The sequence below is a fragment of the Vespa mandarinia genome, chromosome 22 (assembly GCF_050613455.1).
Source record: "Vespa mandarinia isolate Hongniang chromosome 22, ASM5061345v1, whole genome shotgun sequence".
NCBI classification, from domain to species: domain Eukaryota; kingdom Metazoa; phylum Arthropoda; class Insecta; order Hymenoptera; family Vespidae; genus Vespa; species Vespa mandarinia.
In genome coordinates, this window is record NC_140831.1 from 2,932,501 (window position 1) to 2,948,892 (window position 16,392).

The following is a 16,392-nucleotide window of genomic DNA, read 5'->3' on the forward strand; positions in this document are numbered from 1 at the left end:
GTCGGCGTTGTTGGCGTCGGCGCCGGCGTCGCCGATACGCTAATTAAACAATAAGGTACGACTATCGCCTACTCAATGTACAATATGTAGTATTTACCTGTTGTTACCACCAAACCATCATCAAAGATATATAAAAATATTGTAATTGTAACATAATTGCATTGCCATAATTTATTCGTTACTCATTATTCACATATTTTTCGAATCCCTTCCTTTCATTAAATTATTAAATCGCGTTTACTAAGGTAAGATATTTGACATATCGGATATTATTTATTAGTATTTATTCCGTATTAGATATAAATGATTTATTAATAAGTAATATTTAATTAAAGGGTACCCATTTAAATTTAATACTATTTAATTTATATATATTTATTGTACCATCTTTTGTCAAACGGCGATATCCAATTATGACAACCACCAATATTATTCTGAATAATATATTTCCACGTCCAAGGATTCAAATTAGTTTCCTCATTTCGTTTTTCTTTTTCCGCCATTTTATCTAATATTTCTTGACTAACAGCCATAGCTTTAAATGGACATTTGGCTGCTATATCTTCTAATACTTTCTTTACCTAATGAATGTAACAATATTAAGTATTACACTTGTGTTTTACTCTATTTCAAATATAAGATAATTAAATAAAATAATTACGCACTTGAAAATATTGTATATCCCCGCCAACTTCAATAATTACTCTTCCAGCTTTAATTGGAGTAACATAATGATCTATCGATCCTTTACCACTTCCCATACGTGAACCTTGGCTCTGTACAAAGCAATTTTATTAATTGATTGATACGTAATATAAAATAAATAACACGCAAGTTTCTTTTCTTTTTTTTCTTTTTTTTTTTATACAACCTTTTTAGTAACAGGTTGCCATGGTGCATCAACACGCCAGATAGCAAATATATTATCAAAATCAAATTTACGTAAAAGCGTCATACGTATCATTTCAAAATGACCATATTTTAATCTTCCACCTCCTGTAGCCTGTAAATTATATACAGTCATAAAGTTTTAAGTAATTTTATTACTCAACCTTTTTAAAAATATTTTCCGTGATTAAACGTATTAAATTCTTTTTATTATTATTATTATTATTATTATTTTAAATATATAAACTCACTATAATTCCATATTGCTTGTGCAATAAAGTATTGTGTACAGTTTCTGGTCCACGCATTAATTTTAATTTCTTTTGCATTTTAAAAGGACGTAAACTTGATGGATATTGCGGAACTTTTTCCATAATTTTAAGTTTATTTTTCTCAGGATATTCAACATCTTAAAAATATAAACATTGATATCTGTTATTACATTAATGCAAATAAATTTGTAAAGTTAATAACAATAAAACTTACTTAGAATTTTAACAGGTGGATCAAATATTTTTAATCCTTTTCTTTGGATAAATATCACAGCGGAATTATTTTCTATTAAAACGAAAGAAAAATATTATAATGTTTTACATTTAAAACATTTGACATAACCTTAAATCATATCGTTTATGCTTTTTGTTACTTACTAGAAAGAAATGATCGTACTGTATTTTTTAATGTTTGCATGATCATAAATTTTATAAACGACTGATTTTTAATTTATAATTAATATTATATAATATAATTCATATAAATTTAAATCTTAAATGGATCAAACAATTGGTACACTACAGTCATATAATCTCTCGTCTAAAAACCTTCGAATTACAATTCAGAAGTAATGTCGCACGTAGTAATAATTTCATTCATTATCGAATATTTATCATATCGGTGATCATATTAGAAATAATTTAATTTAAAAAAAGCATCGCAAATTTTCGAAACGATTAACAAAAAAAAGTGTTCATTGCCCCCCTCCCCCCCTTTGCTCCCATTAAATTATAATTAAATAATTATTAATCATAAATCTGGGAAGAAAATTATAAAACTAAGAAAAAAACCACTAGATTTACGAGAATGTTCATTGGTCTTTTAACGCGTAACACGTAATAGTGACAATTGGATTTTATTAACAAATATATTAAACATCTTTCCTTTTTTTTTCTTTTTTCTCTCTCTCCTTTTTTCTTTTTTTTCTTTTTTCTTTTTTTTTTTCATTATAACGCTCATAATTAAAGAAGGAATCGTCGTTTATTCGATAATCTTATCGTGATCAATCTGAAAATATCCATGTGAAAATCAATTTACGAAATATTTACTTTATCTAGTGAATGTAACTAAAAATAGTATCTATACAGTGATTCAATTGACTCACGTAGCAGCATGACACGAGTTTTGTGGTTCCGGAGCTCAAGCGAGCAATGAAAAGAGTGACAAAACAGAAAGTGAACGAACCGTGTTCTATGAGAGCGTGTGTGATTGCACACAGTGTTATGTCTTGACTTGCTTTATAATCGAGTCTTGTAATTTTTACAAATTTCCGTCAGGAAAATAAATAAACAATAAAGGAGGACGGCCGTGTGATCTGTGTATTGTTGAAAATAGATAAAGCTTTGAGATGGCCGGTGCAATGTTGTTTGAGCGGGCACAAGCTGTATCGATGACAAATCGCAGCGAGGGTATTTCACTACTAAATGAGATCGTATCCGATCCTAATATCGGTTTAGCCGAAGATGACGAAGAAAGCATCAGGGTCAAGGAGCAGGGTATATTACATCTTGGTGAACTTTATAAGAAGGAGGGCAAGGCAAAAGAGTTAGCCGAACTTATCAAAGCAACTAGACCATTTCTTAGTCTCATAAGCAAAGCGAAAGCTGCTAAGCTAGTAAGATCCTTAGTAGATTTCTTCCTGGACTTGGAGGCCGGAATTGGTATCGAGGTAATCATTGATAATTATTTTATTAATGATAGATAATATTCAGAACATTGTTTTATGTAGTTTGTTTAGGTTACAAATGCACTTTAAATATAAGTTATATTCTATTAATTGTGTATTTTTATTGGCAATGATAACATATCATTGCCAATAAATTTTATAAAATTATACGTATATATAAATATATATATATATATATATATATATATATATATATGTATATATTGATTATATATACTGATAAGAAAATTTCTTTATTTAGGTACAATTGTGCAAAGAATGTATAGAGTGGGCAAAAGAAGAACGTAGGACATTTTTAAGGCAATCATTAGAAGCACGATTAATAGCTCTTTATTTCGATACTGGCATGTTCAGTGAAGCTTTGCAATTGGGTTCTGCTCTTCTAAAAGAACTTAAAAAGTTAGATGACAAACAATTGCTTGTTGAGGTTCAATTATTAGAGAGCAAAACATATCATGCATTAAGTAATTTAGCTAAAGCAAGGGCAGCTCTTACTAGCGCTAGAACCACTGCCAATGCAATTTATTGTCCACCAAAAATGCAGGCTGCTTTGGATCTACAATCTGGAATTTTACATGCTGCTGATGAACGTGATTTTAAAACTGCCTATTCGTACTTTTATGAAGCATTCGAAGGGTAAAATATTATAATTAATATTTATATTAATTATTAAATTTATTATATTATTATAAATTAATAATATAACAATTTGATGTATTCATTGTGTATTATATTGTAGGTATGATAGCGTTGAAAGTCCTAAAGCATTAACGGCATTGAAATATATGTTATTATCCAAGATCATGTTGCGTACACCTGAAGATGTTCAATCTATTATGTCTGGAAAATTAGCTGTCAAATATGCCGGACGTGATTTGGATGCTATGCGTGCTGTTGCTGAAGCCAGTCATCGACGTTCTTTAGCTGACTTTCAAACAGCAGTCAAACAATACCGACAAGAATTAGAGGATGATGTAATTGTGCGTGCTCATTTAGGTTCCCTTTATGATGCTATGTTAGAACAGAATTTGTGTCGTTTGGTTGAACCTTATTCTCGTGTACAGGTACAATATTGTATAAACGATATAAATCTATTAATTACAAACAATTAACTTTTCTAATCATAATAATTGTACTTTTTAGGTGAGTCATATTTCTTCATGCATATCTTTACCACTTGCACAAGTAGAAAAGAAGTTATCGCAGATGATATTGGATAAAAAATTGAAAGGGGTCCTTGATCAAGGAGAAGGCGTTTTAATTGTATTTGAAGATACACCTCGTGACAAAACATACGAAATTGCGTTAGAAACAATACACAGCATGGGAAAAGTAGTCGACACGCTTTACCAGAAAGCCAAGAAACTTACCTAGCCCTGTTTAACATATATTTATATAAGCAAAGTTTATTATAATTATTCTTATCATCATACTTAGTTTCTGGTCATAAAATACAAATTAATTGTTTCCTTTACATCTAACATAAAGCAGCTGAAGTTATTGCAATACAAATTATTCATTTGCCACTTCATTCTTGCGGATATATTGTAATTAATAATAGTTAAAAATATTTTGTAAGTAATAAATCTGAAATGATTAACTTACATGAGTCCTGATTTATTATCTTACACATTGGTATACTTTGTCATATGAGTACATACAATTTTCAATTGATTTATCATGTTGTTATTTAATTAGAAAATAAACTATTTAACGTGTGAAATGTAAATCATAAATAATAGATTATTTATTTCATCAGATCCCCTTTTGTAATAATAATATAACAATTGTCGTAAGGTTCAATTTTTTTTTCACTCCTTTTTTGCTTTTTTTTGTTTTTTTTTTCTTTTTTGTTTTTTTTTCAATACATCTACTTTTTAATATGCTTATTTCTATATATCATTATTTATATATATATTGAATTTCGAATTGTACATTAAAAATGAAATAATTTTTCGTACATTATTCCATTTTCTTTGACCTTAAATATAGAATATGCATCATTTCAGAAATAATAATAACATCCTTTTATATTTTTATCTCTCAGGTCATGAGAACAAAAATTCATTCAAAATTTACTATATATGTATGTATGTATATAAGAACGGCTAGATACTTTTTTGTAAAATTTTATATAATAGAATTTTGTTCTATAATAAGTATATATTTTCATTAAATATTTGTATGTTATATCGAATTGTAAATACAAATGAAAAATTTAATAACTTATCGACGATCAATTTTCAAATCATTAACGGCGAGTAACATTAAAGATTCTCATTTGATATCGGGAGTACGTATAGGTAATCTCACTTCCTGTTTGAAGTTGCACGTTTTAACAAAGAAGTAGTGTGATTGTACTTAATAAAGCTTTTTTTTTATAAAACGTATAATGGCGGATGCTACAGCAGAAAAGGTAAATTGTTTGTTCATTTAAAATATTTTATTATCGTCTCTAAAAAATATTAATAGATAAATTGTCGTTATCGTTAATTCGTCAGTACTATTAAATTGTTTAGGTTAAGTCATCTAATTCACCGGCTTTATAAGTCAGAGAACTTTTTCATTCATCATAATGTTTAATCGATAGAATTATTACCGATATATTTATTTAATTTAATCCTTGATCATTCGATGAAACGTTAATTCTTATCTCGAATGTATATGGTTTCAATGTATTTGTAGCTTCATATTCGCATATGTATTTACACAACACGTGAGAATGTATACGTGCGAAGACTCGCGCGCGCGTGCGCGTGCGAGCGATTTCGCATACATTTGTAGTAATGATCAAACCTTTATGCGATATAAGAAAATGAAAACTTCATTATCAAAGTTACAATAGCTAATTTATATATTTAAATAGTTGTATATTAATAAAATGATATAATTCTTTATTGTTCTTTAAGTTGATATTTTTTTTTCAGATTGAACCAAATTTTAGATCGAAAAATTTATACTGTTAATAAATATAATTGTAATACCTTTGTCAAGAAAATCATTTATAATAATCATAATATATATATATATATATATATATATAATGTATATATATAATGTATATACATTAAGATTGCTAGTTTGTAAAAATACGAGTAAATTTGATTTGACTTTTTTCTTTAATAATTGTAAGTTTTACTTAGACAACAAAGTATGTATTAAGTGTTAAGATTTGTGTGTTCCATATTCCTTTGTTATTATACATTTATTAGCTATTATATAGGAAGAAAAATAAAGCATTTTCTGATATGGCTTTTATATACGCGTGAAGTCTGATATTTATTGACAATTTTTAAACAAATGAAAATTTTATAACCTTTCTCTCTTAAATATATTAACAACATGTGAATTTACATTCTAGCTATAAATTTTATAAATTTAAGTTTATACCATATACAAGGATTTTTATGACAATAAGACATTAATAATTTAAATTTTATAATAAATGATTCCAACGCTATTTCAATCAATTTCTAAAAATGAATCGGTACTGTCAAAAGATTCGTTTTCAGAAAAGCAAGATCTTATTAACAATGAGTCAAAAAAGGTTTGCATTAATATCTGTAATAATGATCATATTAATATATAGTTTTATATTATAAATTATTTGTATATGAAATTAAATTTAAGGACAAACGATTTAATTGTAAAAATTAATTTCAAACATATTGTTTTGAATCTGTATCAATTGAATCATAAGCACGCATTTATCCTTTAAGTTTATCTTACAGGTTCAAGAATACAAGGATTCTCTTAAAACTAAGGTAAACCTCTTTTACCCATTGTGTGTAAGTAACTTGATTCGTCTTTTTTTTCTCTTTTTCTGTTTCTTTTTCTTTTTTTTTTCTTTTTTTTTTTTTTTTTTTTTTTGTTTTTATTGAAATACAGAAACATTAATTTTTTTTATTACTTTGATAATCATTTATTGATTACTATACAATATAAAACGAATCAAGTAATGCCATATGTATAGAATTGGTATAACATCTGTAATATCGTGCATACAATCTTTATGTGTCATTTAGGCAGAACAACTATTAATAACAGGATTCCCAGAGAAGATCGTAAAATTAAATGAATTATTGGAAACACCTGGTTTCCGTAATCGCAAATTGACAGATGTTCATCAAGACTTAAATGTGCCCATTCCAGACCCTATAGTTCTTAATCATTCCGAAGATGGACCTATTACGAAAAAAATTAAAATGGACAATAGTGTGGATGAAACTAGCGGAACCAAAGTTATGATACTTCCCAATGGACCAGTACCATGTAATAAACCTTTATGTGAATTAATTCATGTAGTAAAACCATATATCAGACAACTTCTGGAGGATTCTAATCTGGTACGACATGACAACTTTTATTTAATTAATACAAAACAATAATTAAGGTTTAAAATTAATTTTAATAATTATAATGTTGTTAAATTTTTAGTTAAAAATGTGGATTTCTTTTTTGATTCCAAAAATTGAAGATGGTAATAATTTTGGTGTATCAATTCAGGAAGATACGCTCGCAGAAATACAATCAGTAGAGAGTGAGGCAGCTGCATTCTTTGATCAAATCTCTAGGTTTGTTTTAATATATTCTATGTCCTTATAATTTATATAAGAACTGGGTATATCTATCTTTTATCTTTTTTTTCTTTCTTTTTCCCTTTTTTTTTCTTTTTTTTTTCTTTTCCTTTTTTTTCTTTTTCTTTTTCTTTTTTTTTTTTTTTTTTTTTTTTTTTCTTTATTTTTTCTATTCCTTCAGGTATTTTATCTCTCGAGGAAAAATCGTTAGTAAAGTTGCAAAATATCCACACATCATTGATTATAGAAGAGCCATTCAAGAATTAGATGAAAAAGAATATGTGAGTTTGTGGCTTGTAATGTGTGAAGTCCGCAATCGCTACTGTTCATTACATGATCTCGTTATCAAAAACTTGGAAAAGATCAAAAAACCACGCTCTTCCAATGCGCAATCTCTCTACTAAACATATGAGTATTTCCTGTATATGTGTACAGGATGGTCGAAGTGCAAAAATAATCGCATTAAAGGAGCGTGCCTAAAACTTTATGATAGGAGAGAATAAAGCTCAACCAACCATTGCCATCCGCTCTACCATATTAGATATTGACTCTAATGCCTTGACATTAGTCCATCATTCTTTCGACCAATTACAGTACTATGGATTAACCACATAGTTGCCTCACATATTACATGGAGAATATGGTTTTAGCTTATTTATATGCAGAAAGGTTGATGTAGCTGAGATTATTGTAAACAGTAATAAGAAAGAGCATTGAAACCTAATATTGTTCTATACTTTCTTAACATTCATGTTGGGGTTGTATGGTTCTATATTCAGACCATTGTTAGAGTGCTCCAATATACTTATCACCGATGTTTGCAGGATTTAGAAATTTCATTTGATGTTTTTTTTTTTCTTTTTTTTTTTTTTGATTCATTATGTAAAGTTTATCGGTGAATTAAATGATATAATAAATTTGTACAATAGGACAGAAAAATTCAAACATTTTTATGAAAAAAATATCTTAAAGGTCATATTGTATTTAATTTAGAATTATCTCTAAACGTATGATCTGTGTAATTTTACATTAATAAAAATATTAAAAATATGAAACGAAGCGTGATGTAAAAAAAAAAAAAAAAGAAAAACAAAACAAAAAGATAAAATGAACTTTCTTAATCATCGGTGATATTCATTTATAACTGTATAAAGTAGAATATGGAATAAATATGCGCAACTATATGATTAGTGTGTTATACACTATTATTAATTCAGTATTTACACTTATTATCATGAATGCAACTTTTACCTTTATTGCAAGTATTTTTTACATTAATTGAGGCGTAATGATGGATGATATGGCAAGATTAAAAAGATTTTCCCAATGTCTTAATAAATGATACATGAAATGTCATATATCATTGATCTACAATGAGTTAATTTAAACTTGTGAATGTATTAAAAGCGACACAACCAGATTATTTAAATAAAAATTTCTTCAGTAAATAATACAGTTTCCTTAGCCGTGGTATATAAAGTTTAATTACTGGTTCTTTTTTTTTCTTTTTTTTTTTTTTTTTATATTTTATTTTCTTTAGCATTTTCTTCTTCTCTGTATATGAAGAAATGATATGTTAAAAAAGGAAACATACAAACGTTATTTACATTTTACTGAGATTGTAAATAATATATTATCTTGTACACATAATTGAATATTTTGGAATGACAAAAAGACGATTTGTACGCTCTTTGAGGGGAAAAAAAACAAACAAACAAACAAAACAAAACAAAAAAAAAGAAAAATATGTATACATCATTGTTAACCATTTTGTGTCTTTTGGAAAGGACAGTCCAATTGATGTATCAAGAATTTAACGTAGTATTCATTATACTTTTTGTCACAATGCATCTTATATCATTCATGATTTGTTTTGCTTATTTTACTCATTAATTATTCTGGAATAAACAATTATTCGAATAATGAAGAACTTAAAACAAAAAAAAAGAGAAAAAAATGATGTATTTTGTATTAATCCTTGATCAGTTACAAGCATTGTAGTAGTTATTAAATTTTTAAATTGTCGAGATAATATTAATAAAATAAAACTTGACATTTAATATTTGATATAATTTCATTTCAATAATATTATAAGTTAAATAATATAAGGCTCGTTTCTCTTGCCTCTCGACATTCTTTTTGCATTCATTTTAATTATTCCTCTGCACGTTGGTTTTTTTTTTCTTTTTTCTTTTTTCTTTTTTTTTTCCCTTTCTAAATATTTACTCAATAAGTGTACCAGCGAATATATTAAGATTCTCTGCTTCTGTTTTTACCAAAAGAAATATTACTAAATCTTAATTTTTGATTGAATGTTTTACGACAATATTGAAATTTATTATGTCAGTTAATAAACATTTTATTGGAAATGACGTATCTTGATAAATCTTGATAATGTTAGGTTGTGATTTAATAATGATCTTTAAATGTTATTTAAATCGATCCATTGTTAAAAAAAAATTTGAATCGGTCGGTATTACAGAACGTACTTTTAATTAATTGTGTAACGATTGCACTATATTGTTTCTAATATCATTTTATATAATTTTCTATGTCATATTAATGCACAACAAATATTATACCTTGTATATATACACACACGTTTATTTTTATTAAATTTTATAGGCAGATATTAAATATTTTGATTTCTTTTTTATAAACATCCTTTTTATAAATATCCGTTTGGTTATATAGTAAAAAAAAGAAAAATTGTATTTCTTCTTTTACTATAAAACTTCTTATTGTAAGTTACTATTTGTGTTTATTGTCTTGACGAATAATAATAATAATAAAAAAAAAAAAAAAAATAAAAAAAATAAAAAAATAAACAAAAAAAAATTAGTCACTAAGGTAGTAAGTTGCATTGTAACAAATAGAAAAAGAAGAAAAAGAAAATTATTACGTACTTATCATGTAATTTTTCATAAAATAATTAAAGTTCAATATATAGTAATATTTGAAATCATTGTTTACATTTATAAATGTCCCTCAAGAATAAAACAAATAACAATTATTTTACGAAAAAAGATATCGAGCGTTATTTTTTTTTTTTTTTCTTTTTCTTTTTTTCATATCTTAAGAGAATTATGATAAATTTATCATTAAAAATTGTCACGTAAGCGAAATAAGAATAGTATCGTTATTATTTTTCATGATTTTTATTAATTTTTTTTTTCTTTTTTTTTTTTTTTTTTTTTTTTTTTAATCTCTTTATTATTTGAAATTTGTGTAGATGGCGCTTCACGAAGAAGAATGTAAATTTCAATTTTACTGGTCCAAATTTGGTGTAAATGTTAGGTTGCATATAATTTACCATTCGTTGATTGGTGTACATTTTTGAGCCGCATGCGCTCTCTGTGAAAGTGGACATATTTTGACAGTTTCAAAATGGTTTAATGTAAGAACGTGTGTATAAATTATTTTTATAATTATGGAAAAATACGAAGTTTTAGGACAAGTTGGTGAAGGTTCTTTTGGACAGGTGTATAAAGCAAAAAAACGTTCGGACGGTGAAATTGTGGCCTTCAAAGTTATTAGGAAAGTAAGTGAAGGATTTCTATGATCATTGGTAGTTTATAAATAACATTTATCCTTTATTTAATTACTGTGCGAATATTTTTTTCTTTTTTTTTTTTTTTTCCCTTCTTTGTTTTCTACAGCGTGGTAGATCATTCAAAGAACTTAAAAGTTTACGTCAAGAATGTGAGATTCAACGTCATTTGCATCATCCTAATATTGTTCAAATGTTAGATTCTTTTGAAACTGAAAATGAGGTACGTTCGAGTATATCAATGGAAAAATATTTTCATTTAATCCTTTAATTTATAATAAATATTTATTATAGATTGTTGTTGTAACGGAATATGCTGATAAAGAATTATATGAAATTTTGGGTAAAGCTGGCCATCTTTCAGAAGAAAGAGCACAAGTTATAGCTTGTGATTTGGTTTCTGCACTTTATTATCTCCATTCGAACAGAGTATTACATAGGTTTGTGTTTTTATTATTTTATTATTTTATCAGTAAAAATTTGATTTCTTTTTCTCATTGGTACAGGGACCTTAAACCACAAAATGTACTTTTAGAGGCAAATGGAGTGGCCAAATTATGCGATTTTGGTTTTGCACGTAGTATGAGCACTGGAACACATGTACTTACTTCTATTAAAGGTACTCCTTTATATATGGCTCCAGAGCTCATACAAGAACGTCCTTATGATCACAATGTAGATTTATGGTATGTAATTTTACAATAATCTCTTAGTTCTTTTCTAATTCTATTAGATATAGACATGACATATGTTACAGGTCATTAGGTTGTATAGTTTATGAATTAGTTGTCGGTTCACCACCATTTCAAACAACTTCTATTTTACATTTGGTTAGATTGATACGTTTTGAAGCGGTTAAGTGGCCAGATTTTATTTCACCAAATTGCAAGAGTTTCTTACAGGTATGCTATTATATTGATTCTCACAATTATAGATATTTATGAATTTTCACATTGACAATGGTTTTTTTGTTAACATTTTCTTTTTTTTTCTTTCTTTTCTTTGGAAGGGTTTGTTGCAAAAGGATCCTTCTCAACGTTTGACCTGGCCTGCCCTATTAGAACATCCATTCGTTAAGGATAGAATCATCATAGTAGGTGGAACAGTACCTACACCCTTTACAACACCATTATCAGCTAGTCAAGCTAGAGCTAAACAACAACAATTGCAAAACTTATCAATGAGATCTACCAATCAATCAAAGTAATATATCGGGTACAATAATGATATTTATTTATTTGTGCAATAGTAATTAGAATTATTTAAATATTTTCGAATTTAAATTCTTTTAGAGTTCTCGAGAAAGCTGTTGAGAAAGTACAATGTCAAGAGAGAAAACTTCGAGAACAAAGACAAAGGACATGTATTTCACAACCACGTTATCCAATGTTTCATGCCTATTGTCAGCATGGCCTGAATCATTGTCAGATACTTCGACGTAGCGAACCAAGTGGTACAGATTCGAGCGCTAGTATCGATGTACTATTGGGAAATCTTAGTTTGCGAGCATCGTTAAGAAGCGATCTACTTGCTGCTGATCATGCATTGTGTCAAAGCGATTGTCCTAATACAAATAACGAACAAACATTTCCAATAATAAATAATAATTCTAAATTGATCTATACGAAAACAAATGATGAAGGACAAAAGAAAACAAACGAATCCGAAGGTTTTATTAATAAAAATGCTAAAGGTGATGGATTAAATGTTGCACAACAAACGGAAAGATCATCTGAAATGGAACAAATTTCGGGCAATGGCGATTGCAAACAAACCTGTTTGAGTAAAGATTATGAATTAGAATTTGGAAAGGAAAATCTAATAGATAAACACGTTAGATTGCCAGATTGGAATCCAAGAGCCGTTGAAAGGCCAATAGAAAATGAAGAATGGGTCGCGTTTTTACAAAGATCTATGGAGGAAGTAATGGAGGGTGAAGTTGTTTCTTTATTGCAACAAAATTGTGTTTCCGTTTTCGTATCGCCATTAAGAAATCAAGGAGCTGGTTGTCGTGTCGTCGAATACGTTGCTTGTCTATTATCTTTACCATTTGTTATATCAGTCTCGCGTGAAAATCTTGAAAGCATTGAACGCGTTTATTTGGACGTTCGAGTGGTACCAAATCTCGTATATGCAATAAAATTACTTATGTCAGAACGATCTGAAGGAGAGACCATTGCAACAGGTTCTGCTGGTATCACTAGATCAGCATCTACGTTATCAGCGGATGAATTACAAGCTTTGGAATGTACGATGCTTTTACTCTGTAGATTGGTTTACGTTCAAGAACAATTTTTAACTCAATTTTGTGATGCCGTTTATATTGTCAATGGAATGCCATTGTTACAACAATTATTAACTTTGGAAAAAAGAAAGGCACGAGTTGTGGCGGATTTAATAGCCATATTGAACAATATTTTACGTTCTCAACCTGAGAATGCCGAGCTAGTAGAAAAAGTTGTTCTCCATTCGAAAACTCATGGTATGTATATAGATTTGATAAGCTTTATTTATTTATTTTTTTCTTTTCTCCTTTATTTTTAAATTTTGTGATACACGTTATATATATTATTTTTACTTTCCTTTGTTCCAGTAGGTACAGTTGAACAATTTGGTAAACTTCTTGGACATCGGCAAGGTGTATTGAGAGCTAGAACGTGCATACTGATTAGACTTTTAGGAAGATTTTGTTGCAGAGCATTGCAACAAGTTTGGGGGAGATCTTTGAGAAATCTTATTGAAAATTTATTGCTCGACGAGGAAGAAAACGTTAGAAACGTAAGTAAATTGATATCCGTTTCTTTTTTTTTTTTTCTCTTTTTTTTTTCTTTTTTTTTTTTTACGAGAATATAACATATATGTAAGTGATTTATATTCGTTTTAGTCTGCCGAAGACGCGGTCGGAGAACTTAAACAATTAACGTACTATAATCAATTGAGTCCGGCTGGTTGATGAACAGGGATTAATTTAAGGGAATTAATCGTTATAAAATGGGGCCAAACGTATCAAAAAGTTTAAAATCAATTATAAGTTATAAAGAGATTTTATAATGATCATCAAAAGAAAATATATAAAATATTTTCATGTAAAGTTACGTTATGTAATTTCGATAAATTTATATAATACTTAAACTAATACTTCTAGTCCTCAATGAAATTCACTATTTCTACGTGATAGGGAATTTTTTATAAGATCGGATTTTTTTTTTTTTTTTTTTTTTATTTATATATAAGATTTATATATCCTACGTTGATTTAATTAAACTGTATTTTCTTTCTTTCTATTTTTTCTTTTTTTTTTCTTTTTTTTTTTTTTTTTTTTCTTTTTCCTTTTCTTTCTACATCGAGTCCATTACCAACAATAGCTCATATTTTATTTAGAAACTGTTAAGATTAAATATATTTCTTTTAATCCAATGTCCAAATAAAAGAAAGATCTTCCTCTGATTCGCTAGTAATATTTTCCTCTGTCTCACGGTTGTCACATTCGTCTCTGTACATAGCCTGTAATTTCGACACGTCGATTTTACTGAGCCCGTTACGCTGTCCGATTTTTGCATCTTCGACCTGTTAACGAACGAAGTTAATAAATCATCGATCGATTAATCATTGATCTAACCGATCCTTAAGTCGATGAAAAATCTTTTCAGTTTCTTTTTTATAATACCTTAGGTGTAATAGTTTCTCGGCCGTTCGCGGAGAAGGCATGCGCACTATAATGCATCACGCTGGAATAATCATAAGGATAACCAAAGTCCGTGACGGTATCTTGATCGTACTTCTTGAAATTGTGTTCTTTTCCTGTATAAAAAAAAAAAAAAAAATGAAAAAAAAAAAAAAATAATTACCACATCACGAGGACGACAAAAATTTGATAGAAAGGAAGAGAAAATCGCATAACGTTATCGCGCAAAAGTAAAAGTAAAAATAAAAATAAAATAAAAAAAAAAAAAGAAAAGAAAAGAAGAAGAAGAATAAAGAAAAAGAAAAAAAAATAACATAGCGCCATTGTTCGAAATAGAAAACGTACCCGGTTTTATGTTGTCCCAGTGTATTACGACCCATTCGTCACGGTTAGCGGCACTCTGTTGGTGATAAAATCCCAGAGCATGCATCAGCTCGTGAACGACGACACCGTGCCGTACGCATCCGCCAACTTGCAAGTTTAATACCTGTCCCTTTCCATGACGGCCTACCATGGACCAACATCCGGATCTATTACCCTGTATTCGTACGTAATCGGTATCGGATTCTTTGTACGGACGGAAACGTAAGCAGGTCTTGTTATGATACTCCTTTATGCCACTTTTTATCACCTTGATATCCGAACGATCTGATAAAATAAAGGGATTGTCGTGGAATATTGTAACAAAATGAAATATTCATTATCGAATAATATAACGATTTGTTTGTTCGTTCGTTCGTTCGTTTGTTCGTTCGTTCGTTTGTTTGTTTGTTTTTTTTCTTTTTCTTTCAATTTTTCTTACCGAAATCTTCCTCCTCGATATAATATGGGACTATGCCGTTGGGCCAACGTGTTGCAGTATCCAAAATACCATTTCTACCGCTTATTTTATTATTTGGAGAAAGCATTATGTCACCCTGGTAAAGACCACTCAGTTCCCAAATATTTTCCGGATCTTCCGGTTTCCATGAATTGATTCGTCTTGCTGCAAAAAAGAAGAAAACAAAAAAAAAAAATAGGAAAACTATCATTCACGTTCCAATTCGCAAAGAAAAATGTAAATGGGTTTTTGTTTTTTTTTTTTTTTTTTTTTTCAATTTTTCCTTACCGATTTCTTCGTGATTGTATCCAACCTCGAAGTTTCCTTGATTCCTCGGTTCCGGTGGTATTGGATGTCCGTGAGATCCTCGATGACTTTTCGATGGAAGTCCGATGACCGTAGCAACGATCATCGAAAATATTAATACCTCTCGTATAGAAGTCATCGCTATGCCGATCCTCGGTAAACTGACGATGATTATTTTTGAAAACAACCCTTTTATATACAACGAGAATGATTCTTATTTTAATGTTCCAGTACTGCGGAAGGATTTCCGGATAAATGATATGTAAAACACTAGTTCTATCTTTCAAAGCTTCGTACGTCTGAATAACAATGCTTTTGAATAATACGCTTATGGAGTAACTGAAAAGATAATCGGTCGGTATGTATGTTATAGTAGATCGGTTGTTATGTAATAGATTTTATCATTTCGAATATACGAGATTATACGTATACATATATATATATATATATATATATAATCGTGTGCGTGTGTGTATGTTTATGTATGTATATTTATTAATTTTATTTCTTTTTTTTTTTTTTTTTTTTTTTTTTTTTTTTTTTTTCAAATAACGAATTGTAATCGATGTCTATTAATTTAATTTTATCGCGTTTAGATGTAATCAG

At 28.5% G+C, this 16,392-nt stretch overlaps 5 protein-coding genes across 8 annotated transcripts; 3 read left to right on the forward strand and 2 right to left on the reverse strand.

Moving 5' to 3' along the window:
- Positions 1 to 202: 202 nt before the first annotated feature.
- On the reverse strand, positions 203 to 1,872 carry LOC118447905 (large ribosomal subunit protein uL16m-like). Its single transcript, XM_035880446.2, has 6 exons — positions 1,539 to 1,872; positions 1,375 to 1,446; positions 1,140 to 1,297; positions 872 to 1,003; positions 666 to 776; positions 203 to 581 (listed from the first exon to the last, which is right to left on the reverse strand). The coding sequence occupies exons 1-6, from the start codon at positions 1,582 to 1,584 to the stop codon at positions 366 to 368; spliced, it is 735 nt and encodes a 244-aa protein (XP_035736339.1). The 5' UTR covers positions 1,585 to 1,872; the 3' UTR covers positions 203 to 365.
- Positions 1,873 to 2,272: 400 nt separating this feature from the next.
- Positions 2,273 to 4,447, forward strand: Rpn6 (regulatory particle non-ATPase 6). The gene is made up of 4 exons (XM_035880440.2): positions 2,273 to 2,830; positions 3,090 to 3,484; positions 3,588 to 3,912; positions 3,992 to 4,447. The coding sequence occupies exons 1-4, from the start codon at positions 2,510 to 2,512 to the stop codon at positions 4,220 to 4,222; spliced, it is 1,272 nt and encodes a 423-aa protein (XP_035736333.1). The 5' UTR covers positions 2,273 to 2,509; the 3' UTR covers positions 4,223 to 4,447.
- Positions 4,448 to 5,147: 700 nt separating this feature from the next.
- Positions 5,148 to 9,454, forward strand: REG (proteasome regulator gamma). Of its 2 annotated transcripts, XM_035880444.2 has the most exons (5): positions 5,226 to 5,264; positions 6,580 to 6,612; positions 6,874 to 7,194; positions 7,286 to 7,422; positions 7,607 to 9,451. In XM_035880444.2, the coding sequence occupies exons 1-5, from the start codon at positions 5,241 to 5,243 to the stop codon at positions 7,827 to 7,829; spliced, it is 738 nt and encodes a 245-aa protein (XP_035736337.1). In that variant the 5' UTR covers positions 5,226 to 5,240; the 3' UTR covers positions 7,830 to 9,451. The 2 variants fall into 2 exon arrangements, with proteins under 2 accessions (XP_035736338.1, XP_035736337.1); XM_035880445.2 differs by lacking the exon at positions 6,580 to 6,612 and having other exon boundaries at positions 5,148 to 5,264; positions 7,607 to 9,454.
- Positions 9,455 to 10,685: 1,231 nt separating this feature from the next.
- Positions 10,686 to 14,155, forward strand: fu (STKc_STK36 domain-containing protein fused). 3 transcript variants are annotated; one of them, XM_035880438.2, is made up of 9 exons: positions 10,686 to 10,966; positions 11,085 to 11,198; positions 11,270 to 11,415; positions 11,482 to 11,661; positions 11,733 to 11,877; positions 11,985 to 12,178; positions 12,268 to 13,457; positions 13,572 to 13,753; positions 13,860 to 14,155. In XM_035880438.2, exons 1-9 carry the CDS (start codon positions 10,856 to 10,858, stop codon positions 13,926 to 13,928), a joined length of 2,331 nt encoding a protein of 776 aa, XP_035736331.1. In that variant the 5' UTR covers positions 10,686 to 10,855; the 3' UTR covers positions 13,929 to 14,155. The 3 variants fall into 3 exon arrangements, with proteins under 3 accessions (XP_035736331.1, XP_035736330.1, XP_035736332.1); XM_035880437.2 differs by having other exon boundaries at positions 13,569 to 13,753; positions 13,860 to 14,152; XM_035880439.2 differs by lacking the exons at positions 10,686 to 10,966; positions 11,085 to 11,198 and having other exon boundaries at positions 11,283 to 11,415; positions 11,511 to 11,661; positions 13,569 to 13,753; positions 13,860 to 14,151.
- Positions 14,156 to 14,312: 157 nt separating this feature from the next.
- Positions 14,313 to 16,126, reverse strand: LOC118447902 (hatching enzyme 1.2-like). The gene is made up of 5 exons (XM_035880443.2): positions 15,769 to 16,126; positions 15,463 to 15,645; positions 15,006 to 15,308; positions 14,643 to 14,776; positions 14,313 to 14,542 (listed from the first exon to the last, which is right to left on the reverse strand). The coding sequence occupies exons 1-5, from the start codon at positions 15,923 to 15,925 to the stop codon at positions 14,384 to 14,386; spliced, it is 936 nt and encodes a 311-aa protein (XP_035736336.1). The 5' UTR covers positions 15,926 to 16,126; the 3' UTR covers positions 14,313 to 14,383.
- Between the last annotated feature and the right edge of the window lie 266 nt (positions 16,127 to 16,392).